General features: G+C 33.8%; 1 protein-coding gene across 1 annotated transcript in view; it reads left to right on the top strand.

The window, feature by feature from the left end:
* The window catches only part of LOC132704523 (transient receptor potential-gamma protein), a 94,266-nt gene that overhangs the window by 15,834 nt on the left and 64,347 nt on the right, over positions 1–14,085 (top strand). Inside the window, exon 2 of the mRNA XM_060674551.1 lies at positions 9,559–9,689. Within this exon, the coding sequence (XP_060530534.1) occupies positions 9,577–9,689 (113 nt within the window). The 5' untranslated portion in view covers positions 9,559–9,576. The remainder of the gene's footprint in view (positions 1–9,558; positions 9,690–14,085) is intronic.

Here is a 14,085-nt window from a genome sequence, read left to right as displayed (position 1 = left end):
ACAGACATATTTGCTCCTCTAAGAATAAGTCTAGTTAGACACTGATCCTTTATTCAGTCACGTCCTAAAACTTATTCGAAGGAAAATAGGGAGCAAAGGGAAACAAATGTATTAGGTTACATAGAATCAACGTCGCTATCATCTTTCAAACACATACAACAAGTAGTAGGGGTACCCGAATCAATTACCCCAAGAATTTTGAAAAAGCATAAATACCGCCCATATAACTTTAGCAATATTAATTATTTGCGTCCTGGCGATGCCAAGCGTAGTATGCAGTTTTGCCACTGGTATTTGCAACAAATGCGAATCAACGATTCTTGTGGGAGGCTTGTAATATGTTGTTACTTTTTAAGTTCGGTAATTTTTAATCGCAATTTCACGAGACAGAAATCCAGAAATAATTTTAGAAAGGGCCCAACAAGGACGCTTTGGGGTTGGGTATCGTGTTTTATATAATATTCAATAGCCCGTAAGTAAATGTATGACATAATGAAAGTTCCAAATATCAGATGTTTACATTAAATTTTCTTTAATTAAAAGTGGATACAGTAAAATTTAACTCACTTTTTAACTCACTCGTTTATTAAAAACTCGTGAGTCAAATGGCGTTTATCGCACTTGTTGCATAATATACTATTACCGAACGTGTTGCATACTATACTTTTTCTGCGACCCTTAGTTTTAAGGTACATTTTCGCAAAACAACCAGAATACATTAACTGACAAACGTCAAAATTCAAAGCGTGGGAAATATGTCTGAAAAACATCCGATTGGTCCCAAATCCGTGCGGTAAAATCGCGGAAATATCCGAATTGGCTCGGACTCGTGGGAAACGAAACTGACGTGGTAAAGTGCCGCTTCCCGCACACTAGATCGGTGGGCAATTAGGTATTTTACATACGGGAGTAGAAAAAAATATTTTAAACTATAATTTTATATCTTGTTTGTTCAACAAAGTAAACAATACATCCACTCAAACAACATCAACATCATGTCAAAATGTTGAAACACATACTCAAAATTAGACACGTGGTTAAAATAGTAAAAACTATAGTACTATAGTGAGGGTCCAAATATCAGTGCAAAATAAAACTAAATTAAAATTATCCTTCTTTTCATGTCAAGATAGTATATGTCTTATGTATCTTATTAATATCTTTTGGAGGGTACAATTAAATGAGACAAAAGAAAAACAAACTGCAATTGAAGTGACATTGCTTAAAAGTCGACTATCAACATCAACACAAACAAAGGCTCAAATTTGCAAAGCCAAAAGTCCTTAACTTCGCACTATTTTGATGATACAATATGATTCAGACTATATAGATTTATCTATTTGTTTATTCCAAAAAGTAAACAACACACAACCACAAACGGAAACGTCAAAATGTTTTTAAAAAAACTGAAAATCAGAAACTTGGCTGAGAAAATTGGAAAAGCAAAAAATTTCGCACCGTAGCAATTATTTATTAAGTATTAATTAAAATTATTAAGCATTAATCATATTAAGTAAACCACCGGGGTGAAAAACAGTTTGGGCCTCTCGGCCATCACAAGCACAGTCGGTAAAAATCATATCTGTCACATCGGAGCGCTTAGTTGCCCCATTATTATATGACCGATATAACCCCATATACAACCACACCGACAGTGATAAATTGCAGGAATTCCCTACGCAAAGAGATCACGTTTCATTCTCCCAAGCACACCCAATTAGTTTTATTGGATGCAAAGTATTACGGAGCGCTGTGTTACCCGAGCTGATGAACAAACAATTTTTTTCCTAGGCCATCGATCGATGTAATGGATTTGCGTCAAGTGGGTTACCGACTTAACACCATGCAACAATCCTTCAGCGAGCCTCGCAGTGCTAAAAACTTTTTTTTATTTATAGACAACTGCGTTTTATTTTAAGCCTAATCAATTTAAAAGCTTATTGGATATGATGGATATAGTTGCGTGTCTAATTTCGCCGACCAATATATCTGCGAAAGTTATGCAGCCCCTGGGGTTGAATAGGCGACTCATTGTCATGACCTTACCGGATATTGTTCGGCAGACTTCTTCTGAATGGATGAACGAAATTTGGAATACTTCTAAAAAACAACTATAGGTCATGGATTTCCTGAGGCGGCAGATGAAAAACTTGCCAAAACCATCACTTAATTATTCCATTCTGCTATTCCAGCAAGGAAATCCGAGGGCAATAATTGCCGGTTTTGTTCGTAATGAAGTTCGTAATAATATTTTTCGCTTCGAATTGCTTCAGCCACAAAGAAAATGTCCATAAAAAATGGCAGAGTCTTAATAACTTCCGGCTACGACTGTTGAGCCAAAGAATTGAACAAGAAATATTCATGCTCAATAGAGATTATCCAGACTTTAATTTGGTTGCGATTCATCATAAAAAGAGAGCCATTAATTCAATTTACATTTCCATTATTGTCCGTTTGATTATCGTTGTTTTATTTTTTTGTTGTTGATATTATGTTCTTTAGAACTTTTATTATTATTGGTTAATTAACACTGATTAAAATAAAAAAAAATAATTACTTTAAGCTTTTCTTACTCTGAGTAACCCATTTACTAAACAGAAGGTTTCAATTTGCGGAACACCTGGCCAACTTGATTAACATCTGTTTAGTTAACCAAAATTTAAACCTGTTTTGGTCTAGTAGAGTAGATAAACCAAGAGAGCTCCGACGAGCATAACTTCAAACCTTACAATCGATCTCCGGGCCCAAGATGCTTGTAAAGGGTACTCCGTCCATATTCGATGCCCCATGTATTTCTAGGAGTGTTTCGTCCTCAGCGGGGCCCTGTATGTAAGTGAATGACAATTGAAATAATACAAAAAAATTAAATACTCTTTTACTAGGAACCATTTTTGTCTTTAAACTTTTTTTATAACACTCACCGGCCACCCTGTGGCTGGTTTTTCCATGATTAAAATAAAATTCTTTCCTTTTAACGAGCATCCTACCGAACGTTATTTTCAGTATTGGTGAATAGATAATAGGCTAACCCCATAAACTAACCGACCCGATAGAAAATAATAAAAATGGCTCAAGCATTGGTTGATCACTCTGCAGACTCTTTGAATGCCCAATGAAGTTTTATTACTTTAAATCCCTCTGAAATAGGCTTTAGTCAAAACTAAACTTTAGCATTTGCAATAGCATAGCTGAGCTATTGTACGGCAAATTTGCATTTGGATAACTCAAAGTTGGTTATAAGAAAATTCAGATAATTACAATTTTTAAAACGGATGTGACAAATAATGTTTCTTAATAATAGTTAGTTTTACTCTTCTTCAACACCTCAAATAATTACTTCAAAATTACCTGTTCATAGATATAAGAAAGTGACCAATTGCTTTTGAATGGAATTATCCAAGGGTGGTCATTAACATTTAATGCAACAATATTATTACCTAAAGTTCCGGAATTTAAATTCAGGTAAAATTGTGGTCCTTAACAGAAAATAATTGTATAACTACCCGTGTTTAATATTCTTTGGTTTGGTATACTACTTAATTTAAGTTTATTAGTAATCATTCTTATTTCGTGTGTAATACAGCGTGTGTTGAATCGTGTGCGAATTATGCAAAATATGTGCGAGTCTAGTGTATCTCAGGAGATGCTCCCGCCCAAATGTAGAAAACGCTATTCTATTGAAACTAAGGAAGTTATAAACAATGTTTATTTGACTCTCGTTGAATGTGGTGCCAGCAAGCAAGCATCTTTAGAAGAAACGGCACATTGACGAAAATTCCAACATCAACTGTATGGAAAATTGTGAATAACAACACATGGGTTTTAGATTTAAAAAAATTGACAAAAGGCAAGTTTTAATGGAATCTTTTCGACACTTATGACACTGGTTCGACACTTATGATACCCCGGAAAAGGGCTGGGTTGACTCAACTGATAAGTGAAAAACAAATGCGCCATCAAAAAGAGGTAAAAGAATAACTATTTTGCATGCTGGCTCTAAAAATGGTTGGATTCCAAATGAACTTTCTCTGTCTGCGAGAAATATTAAAGATTCTTCTCTGGATTACCATGAAGATACCACCGCTGATTTATTTGAAAGTTAGTTTAAAAACAAATTAGTTCCAAACATTCCTCCTAATAGCGTAATTATAATGGACAATGCAAGTTATCACAGTAGACATGTGACACAAAAGCAACAATCCAAAACTACATGTATAATAACGACATTTATTTTCACTAAGATTATACCAAAAAGCAATTGATTGAGGTTCTACAAAGCTGAACCTATAAAAGCAATACGTCTGTGATAATTATGCAAAATATCTAGGGCACATAGTTTCCTTACCACTGTATATTAAATCCCATTAAACATGTTTGGCACCAAGTGAAATCTGCCATTCGCCGTAACAATGTTTTTCCCCGTGTTATCTCCAATGTCCTCAAACTTATAGAAACCGAAGTTTTTAACATCCCTCCACAAAGTTGGGCAAATTCTGTTAAACATATAGAAAAAGCAGAACAATCGTATATCCATATTGCAAATAATATAGAATAAATAATAATTAGAACAGGCGATGATAGCGATAGTGATACTGATATATTATGTAAATAATTTTAAGTAATTTAAGTAGGTAATAAAATAATTTGTAATTTTATTTTAGATTTAAACATAAACACATACATAAATAAATAAATATTGTTTAGTATCTTTCCTAACAAAACCCCAAATAATTAAATTCTAAACAAAGTACGGACCTGTTCGGCCATACTTCATTCTTACAGCTTGCTCGGGTCTTCTTAATTCATATCAGTTAGTCACTTTCTTATATCTATGAACAGATTTTAATTTCAAATGGGCAAATCAATAATGTACCGAGGAGAAATATGAGCTTTATTTTCTTAGATTAAAAAGTAATTTAGAGATGAAAAACGGGGAATAAATATAATAATAAAAATAGATAAATGGGTCAGAATAATTATATATTAAGTAGTAATAAAAATTATAAAAAATGGGGAAAATAAATAATAAAAAAAATATTAACAATTAGGTTAGATAGATGTTGCCATTGTTACAACTAAGTCACTAAGTTCCGCTTATTGTAGTGAAAAATTTGAAAAGTAAGAAATTACGTGCATAGAAAAATGTTATCAATGTTCTCAATTTTGCCATCAATAATTAGTTTACCGATATATGGCGATCCCTGCGATAGCAAAAATTAAGAAGAAAATATAGTATTTAGTGCTGTATAACTAAAAATTCAAATCGTTTGAGTGGTGTAAATACGAAATATTTTTTAACCTACAGGCAGTTATTGAAACCTTGTTTTAATAAAGAAATCAGAAACATTTCCAAGAAATCTAATCATTAAGTGAGGTTTTCGCAAATATTGAATGTAAACGATAGACTTCCAGTGACAGTAAAGTGCAAAATATAATTAAAAGTCTTGCAAATCAATAAAGTCACCAAAAGTAGGTGGTAAAGTTGATTTTTATTTTGCTGAAATATTTCATATTCATTGATTGAAACGTCACTTGCTTGGAGTCGGTGTGAATTTTCAGGGTGACTTTTTCGCTAAAACTTACTGCCGTTTAATTTGGTGTACCATCGTCCTCATCTCCAGCAGAAATTTTGAATAACGCATAATTTCCTTTTATCATGCATAATATGGTTTTCGTTGTGCATACGTTAGCTTGTCGAGAATTTGCGCCCTTTGTATTTCATAGTCCGTTAGCAAATAGCGGAACCGAAATATTTGCATATCTTTACAGCGGTTTCGCCAGTTTTACGGAGAATATAGGCACATGTTCCAGCTCAAAACATGATGAAAAATGAAAATTTATCATCATTCGTTTACTATGATTATAACTTCAAATTGACATAATTTTTGAAGGATTGGCAAAAGTTAGTATAAATAGGACTACGTTGTAGACCCTAAAAGTATAAGGAAGAAGACGTAAAACACTAAATATATGAATATTCGAAAACTTCAGGATAAATTAGATGAAGTTACAGTGTTTTGTTCTGTTCATTCGCAGCAAGGCGGTACAATTACTTAGTTACCTTGAACTACTATTTCATTTTGAACCTAATAATAGATTAAAATTTTTACCCTAAACCCTAAAACATTAATCAGTCATGTGCTAGTGGATAGTCCAGTAGCAAATGTACACTAACCGTCAGTAACAAAACTATATCAAATAATGAGCAGTTCGAGGTGTTATTGAACGTAATCTCCAAAATCTATAAACCAAAAACTTGTTTAACATAAAGATAACAAATAGAAATATAGCCATGGAAAAAATTTATATGTTATTAAAGAACTTTTCAATATAATGACCGAACGAAATAAGTTGTACAAGAAGAAAATGTTTTCGGAAATACTAAAAATAAAGTAACAAATAGAATAAAGACTTCGACAAATCTATATTTCAGGCATAAATGAAATTAATGTCAATGTGTCAATATTGGTTAAGTAAGTGAGCCAATATTGTTAACATTCGGAATAGGTATTTTTTGGAGGTGGGTAGAAAAATACCGTATACGTGAATACTGAAGTCGAAAGATTGACACCTTATTCAGCAAGAAAAATTTAAATTTGATAAAATTCTTTGTGAAAATAGTTTACATATTGAGTTAACAATTGAGCTAGGGGTTAGAGATATTACTTTTAATTTGAGAAAAGAAAATCAGCACATGATCAAATGAACTTTAAACTAGTCCAAGTCCAATTTATAAGTCCGGTTTAGAAAATTGAGTAGGTAATCATGGACCAATTAGTATTGTGTGTGGTGATTTTTCGAAAATAATTTAAAGTTATACCAAATGAATTAGAAAGCTATAGGTTTGGGGTACTACACAACTCAGCATTTAGCATTGAGGCTGTACTCCGTGTAACAAATAAAAGATTACCACAGAAAAAATCAAATGTATACTTTTCAAACAAAAAGAAAAGAAGTGAATTGTACCAAAACTAATAAAAATCAATAACGCAGAACTTGAACGAGTCAATAAGATGAGAATTTGAATTGGAATTAAAATATGCTGTCAGCGTATTGTTCAGATGTCGACCTAATGTACCTAACGCTCTAGAATGAGTGACTACAATTTATTTTTTTACCAATGCCGCTATATGGGAAAATTGTGGTGAAACTAATTCTAAAATTATGCAAATCATGCAAACCAAAATGTGTTAAGTTCTCTTTTCATATGACAGACACAGGAGTACCGGTGTGAAGTTAGCAACTAAAAGAAAAAAAGAAAGAGCCGAACAACCAGTGGCGGCGGAGATTTCTAAACCAGTTTAAAAAGTAACTGATTTAAATTAAATAGATCTCTCGAGTAAAAATATTCTCTTGCACTCCCGTATAGGGTGAAAAAAAAACGTTTTAAAGTAGAAAAAAAATATTTAAAACTTTTTGTTGAAGTGCTATTATTTATTTTTTTTGGTTATCTAAAAAAGTATGACATCTGTCTAAACTATTTGAAATTGTTACCGGACGATAGTTCTGGCGACTGCCCTTTTGGAAAACTGGCATAACCACCTAGAAAAGATTGATTCACCAAGAATGTTAGCGCAAAAGACTTTTTGTTTTTTAATTTATTTTTATTGAAGAGCTCCTCCTCCATAAAAGGCGCCATGTAAAAAATCTGATCATTTATATCCCTAATAACACTAAGAAAAATCTTTTTGTTATTCAACTAGCCATATTTTTGGGAGCATCTATAAAATAATTTTTTGAATACAGATGCCACAATATTAGACTCATTCTCAATTTTGTTCCTCTGCTTATTAATTAAATTAAAAATTTTATAAATAGAATATAATTAAATAAAAATTGAGGGAACATATAGTGATTGTTTTGAAGTACAAGATACTATCGTAAAATTTACTAATCAAAGAGTAAAAGAAATTAAATAAATAAACATGATGCAAACTAACAATAGATAATTTTTTCACGGATTCGACAAATGTAATAAATTTGTTTGCGCTCAGCTCAGTAAGTAGAACAACCTGCAACTAGTGCCCAAAAGATGAGGATGGGTTCATAAATATTAAAATAATTATAGTTATATATAATTCAAGGCATTTTTGAAAACTGTTTTCAGTCAAGCTCTGAAGAAGCCAACAGGATGATTGGCGAAACGTCAGGAATTTCAACTAACCAAACACCGACGCAGGAGGAATCCAGAAGTTTTGTAAAAAGCATTGCAGTAGTCTGTGGAAGTTTCTTTAAAAAATATTCTAGCAGTGTTTATAGTTCTAAAAGTGATATCACCTTACCACGAACCTGTATGTTCAACCCGTCTATTCATATTGATAGCTTTACGAGGGTAGAGTTAAACTTACAGCTGGTGTGTCCAGAATGCTGAAGTTGGCTAGGGTGTGTCCTGTTCGAAAGAGCGACTCCACTAATGTTTTTATTGAAAATTATCGGCCAATGAAGATTCTATCAACCTTTGCTAAAGCCTTTGAAAAACTGTGCTCGTCTGGTTCGTCATATTAAATTTCATATTTCGCCTAATCAACACGGCTTCATAGCAGGACTGATAAAATTAAATGTGACTTTCTACTATTTGGTGATGACTATAAAATTTAAAGGTTCAACACTAGGTCCCTCATGTTTGCAAGTGGTGTGAGCCAAATAATCTTTTCCATAACATCTTAAAGTGCATAATCTGGCCATGCATCCGAAATCTTCTAACTTTCTTATTTTTGCGATTCACAGCCTTCATTTGTTCAACACATAGATATTATAGTGGATTATTTTCTTAAATTACTTGGATTTATTTCTCGTAACTGCTCAGCATTATTATTCGCTTATCTAAGCTTGAAAATGCTCCATTAATCTGGGTACCAATTTATTTAACTCCTATTCGATCTCTTGAGTATGTTGAAAGACGTTTGGTAAAGTTTCTTGCTTTTAGGGTGCATGGAGTCTACCCAGAGAGGGGTGTTGCTGAAATCGTGCGAAACAGGTTTTTTATTCAAGCCTTGGATCATAGGCGGTTTACGGCTGGTTTAATATTTTTAATGCATGAGCGTATTGACTCAATGAACTTACTTGACTAGATTAATTTTCGGGTTCCGCGAGCAAATACTCTAACATTCGGGGTCAGTTTATTGCGTAGATCAATTAATTATGCTCGGATTACAATTCACTTATTTAGTACAGTACATATTTTTAATGATCGCTTGCCTAGATTAATATTAATAGCTAGCAAACATTACAGAAGTCTTAACATTCATATAACTGCCTAATTTATATGTTATTGTAATTTTCTTTTTCTCTTTTTTTTCCTTAAATTCATGTTTTTTATGAAAATTTTATTATTATTTCAGTTAGGTGAAGGTTAAATAATGAATTTTTCAAAACATAAATTCATCGATCTTTTACCATCGCGAATCAAATTAATTGACCCTAAGTAATTTTGCAAATTTTATGATAAACGAACTTATTCATAGAGAGAGAATTTCAAAACCAATTCCAGGGCACTGAAACCCCTGGATTCCCTCCAAGACAATGCTTAAAATAATATCGTCACGATTTCTTCCACAGAGACACAGTATCCACGGCATGATGGAAGAGGAGAACGTCATCAGGCCCCACCAGGAGATCGCGCAACTCTCCCTCGACGAGAAAAAGTTCCTGCTGGCAGTCGAAAGGGGAGACGTCGCTTCCACCAGGCGGTAAGCAATTGTTTTATGTTCGTACGCCGTATCGTCACATATCGGAAACTAAATCGACTTATGTGTTTCACGCGGCGACGATCGTCTCTTGTTTGTTTCTCCGTCAATTAGGCCGTCGAGAGGTGTTCGTAAACAGAAAACAAATGCTTCGCGACAAATTTTCGTTGCCCCTTATCCTTTTTCAGTTTATGAAGCTGCTTATTACTTGTTAATACTCATTCGGAATAAAATCGATGCATGTTCTGCACTTGTATATTCAATATAATCCAAATTTGGCTCCTTAATTATTCGTGTAGAAAAAGAAACAATAGGGTAACTTCATAAACATAAAAGCCATATTTTTTTCACAAAATTAGATTTATAGCCTCTAATCATATATGAATCGTTTCTACTTTCCAATAATGTAAAAAGTACATGAAAATAATAACTCACGTTGGCATAATAAAAAAATAAAAAAAAAACGATCTAAGCTCCTTTTTTACGCATCGCAAGCACACAAGTGCAGCCCTCGTACAACTACCTTATACGTCCGATGCATTTGATCCAATCGTCTTGATTTTCGTGGGTTTATAATTATCTCCGTACCCCACACATTAATTTTCATAATCACCATCATCGCCGACTCAAGTAAAATTTCCGTTTCAGCTTCTGAAGATGAAGAATCAACTATTTGATTGTGCTTAATAGATGGCTTTGGCATTTTTGCATCTTTCTTCTCTTTCTTACTACGTTCCTTTGCTGCTTTCTTTTTCTGCCAGATCTCTTTCGCGTTTAATATTCTCTTCTGAAGTTGCGACGGCTGATTAGATAGTTTCAAGTATTTTTTTTTAATGTCTAAAGTTGTTGGCAAATCGACATCGCCTGGTGAATTGTTCGTAGCTTCTCTAGTTTACATAAGGAATATATGCATGCTTCGGGACTACGTTGGGGTCTAGAGGATAGATTCCATTAGTAGTCCATTAGTAGTCTTTGACCGTGCTTCTCCCAAAAACTTTCCAAATTGTAGCATGTTGATAGATCTGGTTGTGTTTGGCTTGAATAAATGTGTTGCATGCTGAGTAGTGATATGACTTCAGTGCTTTAAAAAAGGGTGTAAAAACCAGTCCCTCAAGCTTTCGACAAATGAATTATGTTTCTAGCTATAAATGAAAAATTGAGGTGTTTACGTATGCTGATTTTTCCGACATAGTAACTGTAGAACCTTCATATTCACTTTTTTTGTTTTTGCTTTTGAAGAAATATAGTGAAGAGATGCCAGTCCGGTCAGCATTAAAACATACCATTAAAGAAATTGTTTCTCCTTTTCTCCTGATGTCAACGTCGTCCCATTTTTGGACCCTTTAATTGGAGGCCGGTTTCATCCATTGCTAAGCTTGTTAATTAAACCCTTTTCTTTAAGCGTTTATTCAACATCATTAAAATATTCAAAAACATGTGCTCCTAGCTCCAGCAAGAGAAAATTCTTCGGCCACATCGTTATGCCCTTAAAGAAAACAATACAACGAATATAGACCAGCTTCCATTTTTTTGCTATTTCTCAATTTTCGGTTTCCTCTCGCGTGCCAAAAGTGTCCAAAAAAGCAAATTAACACCGACTATCCTGCTTCGCACGACTTCAATGACAGATGAGAGTTTTTCCTCCGATTACGATCGTCGAGAAACACTACCGTCAAACGGGGCTACTTTCACACCTTTTCAGAACATTTTTCAATATAACGTCGTTATTTATCAACCTAACGATATGAAATAAATTAGATCTTAACCAATCTGGTCTGCTGATTTGAATGCTGCACGCCAAATTGCACTAAAAATAATAGAAAAAAAAATTAAATTTAGAAATTGGTATGTACAAGTTACCCGGAGTTCGGTTCTAATAAACGAATTTTAAAGCATCGCAACATCAAGAAAGCTGAATGACATTAATTATATTACAGTTTTAAAATTAAAAAACAAGAAAACATCCTAATCTACGTTTTACAGTCAAAAACAGTAACAGAAAAATACCATGGTATGTATAGGAACTAAAGGTTAAACATACCCCAAACTAAGTTTCGGTTTCAGGGTTAAAGGTTCTATCCTCATCGCAATTGTCAGAATAGTTTCTCCAGCTCTGAGTCTGCCCACACATAAAATGGATCAGTGCTTTCTGAATTACGAAGTCCGCAGATCCACTTCTTGCATCGAACAAATTGAATCTAGTCGCACCCCATATTTTGAATTTAAATCGCTCATACTTTTCAAACTTGCGTTTGTTATACTAATAGGAGGACGCACCCTTAGGTTGATTAATTTTGCCTGTGACCTTTTCTGGTGGTATTTCTAGTGACTCTGGCCGGCTGTCAGAAAAGCAAGACATGCTTCATTTTGGATTTGCTCACTGAAAATCACTTGGTCTTCCATAGTCATCTAACTTTCAACTTCTTTCCATTTTTTCTTTTTTTGGTGGCTTGTTCTCCTCATTACTTTAAAAAACTCGACCAATGATGAATCAAGAACTCGTTCAGTTTCTTCCAAGTTTTCATTGAATCCTCCATGAATCTTCCTTCCTTAAGACTTCATCAATATTTATTACGTAAAGTTCGGTGGTTCTAAATCCTGGTTTTAAATTTGCCTCTACAGTCTCTGAAACTTTGTTCCAGAGAAGTGAAAGTAAGGTTGGGAAGTGTTCTTTGTGTAAAGTTCCAGGATATCTGCTCTCCTTTTGCCATTTTTCCAATATTTCGCGCCACTCCCGCTTAAAGGGTTCAAATTCAGCCACATCTAGGGGCTGCATCAAAAGTGTGGCGTTGACTGGAAAAAGGCACACATAAATATTATTTTCTAGCGCTGCTTTCATGACTTGTGGTGAAAAATGGCTAGCCAAGTTATCCCCAACTGTAACTTTTCGTGTTTCTGGTTCCATGGTAGCTATTATAAACAGTGCTAAGCGGTATCAGAATACACCAGTTGCCAGAAAAATTGGAGCCTCTAAATACTACAATAGGAGACAGGGGAGCTTCAGGTTCATTGCCACAGACCATTATGCTGACACAGGACCGAGAATACTTTTGTACTGATTCTACCCTACGGAAGTTCCTGGGAACAATAACTTGATCATCAACACCATGATCATCAACAATATTAGTTTCGTCGTAATTGTATAAGCTTTTATTATCAACATCACTTAATGTTTTCTTTATTTCTTAGTTTCTTTTTTAATATTTGTTTCAATGCACGTGGAAAGATTTTGTTTCTTAATAAATTTTTTGACAAAATCGGGTAAAGGATAATTATTTTTGAATTCACGCTGTTTATCCAAGATTTTTTTTACCACGGCAAGTACTTTTCTCAGATCTTCACTCGAATAGTTGCGGTAACTCCGCGTTCGCGGAACTTTTTCGTAATGTCTTACCATTTTTAATTACTTAGTACTTGTAACGTTTGAAACTGATATTAAAATAAAGTAAAAGAAAGGATAATAAAAAAAGTGTTATAAACTGTCTGAGAAAAATAGCAAACTGCGTCATCTCAAACGCCGCGCCATCTAACCCGAAGATACCCTAACTTACGGTAACTTGAACTAAAAGCAGAACGAAGTCAATATGTAAAACAAGAACACAGAACACAGAAGGCAAAATAAAAGTGGCTAACCGATAAAATCCTTCACTTTATAAAAACAGAAAAACTTTCAAAAATAAAAGCGAGCGTTACAAGGCAATCCAAATACGACATAAAATCAGAGTTGCAAAAGAAATTTTTTATAAAACAAAGTGTAAAGAAATGGAAAAATTACACACACTACAAAAACTAAATCGAGCCAATACATCATCACATACGACAAAATAATGATATATACAGAAGAAAAACTAACAGCGTGGAAAAATAATGAGGAGGAACCCTTCAAGGATCATAGACAAAAAGCTGACCTTGAACGTATCGATGAGCGTCCTGAAATAACAAAGGAAGACTTACATGGACTGAATACCCTGAAGATCAAAAAAGTGTCGGGCCCAGATGATCTACCAACCGAAATTCTTAAACTTATAGAGGAAGAGAGTATTCACGTCATTGTCGATTTGTTAGGGATAATACCATAAGAATGACTGACACCAACCTTTATAACGCCACCAAACAATGTAATTTATGTCTGTTTTGGCTATTTGTTGGTCGTTAAATAATAAAAAAAATGAACAAATAAATACATTTTCCCACAGAAAGATATACTTGTCAATTCGTCAGTCATTCCTGTCTCAATTTATTACATCCAGTAATGAACTAGATAAAGATGTCATGCTATGAAGTAACTACAAAATTGCTCTTACAGTTCAGTAAAGATTTATAACTCTCAACACAACACCGACAAAGTGAATGCAAATTTTTCTTCACATAAACTTAAAACATTTGAAATTTTCAATGA

The sequence above is a fragment of the Cylas formicarius genome, unplaced genomic scaffold, assembly GCF_029955315.1.
Source record: "Cylas formicarius isolate icCylForm1 unplaced genomic scaffold, icCylForm1.1 PGA_scaffold_7__23_contigs__length_41026272, whole genome shotgun sequence".
In the NCBI taxonomy this organism is placed as follows: Eukaryota; Metazoa; Arthropoda; class Insecta; order Coleoptera; family Brentidae; genus Cylas; species Cylas formicarius.
This window is presented reverse-complemented; position numbering and strand designations above follow the sequence as displayed.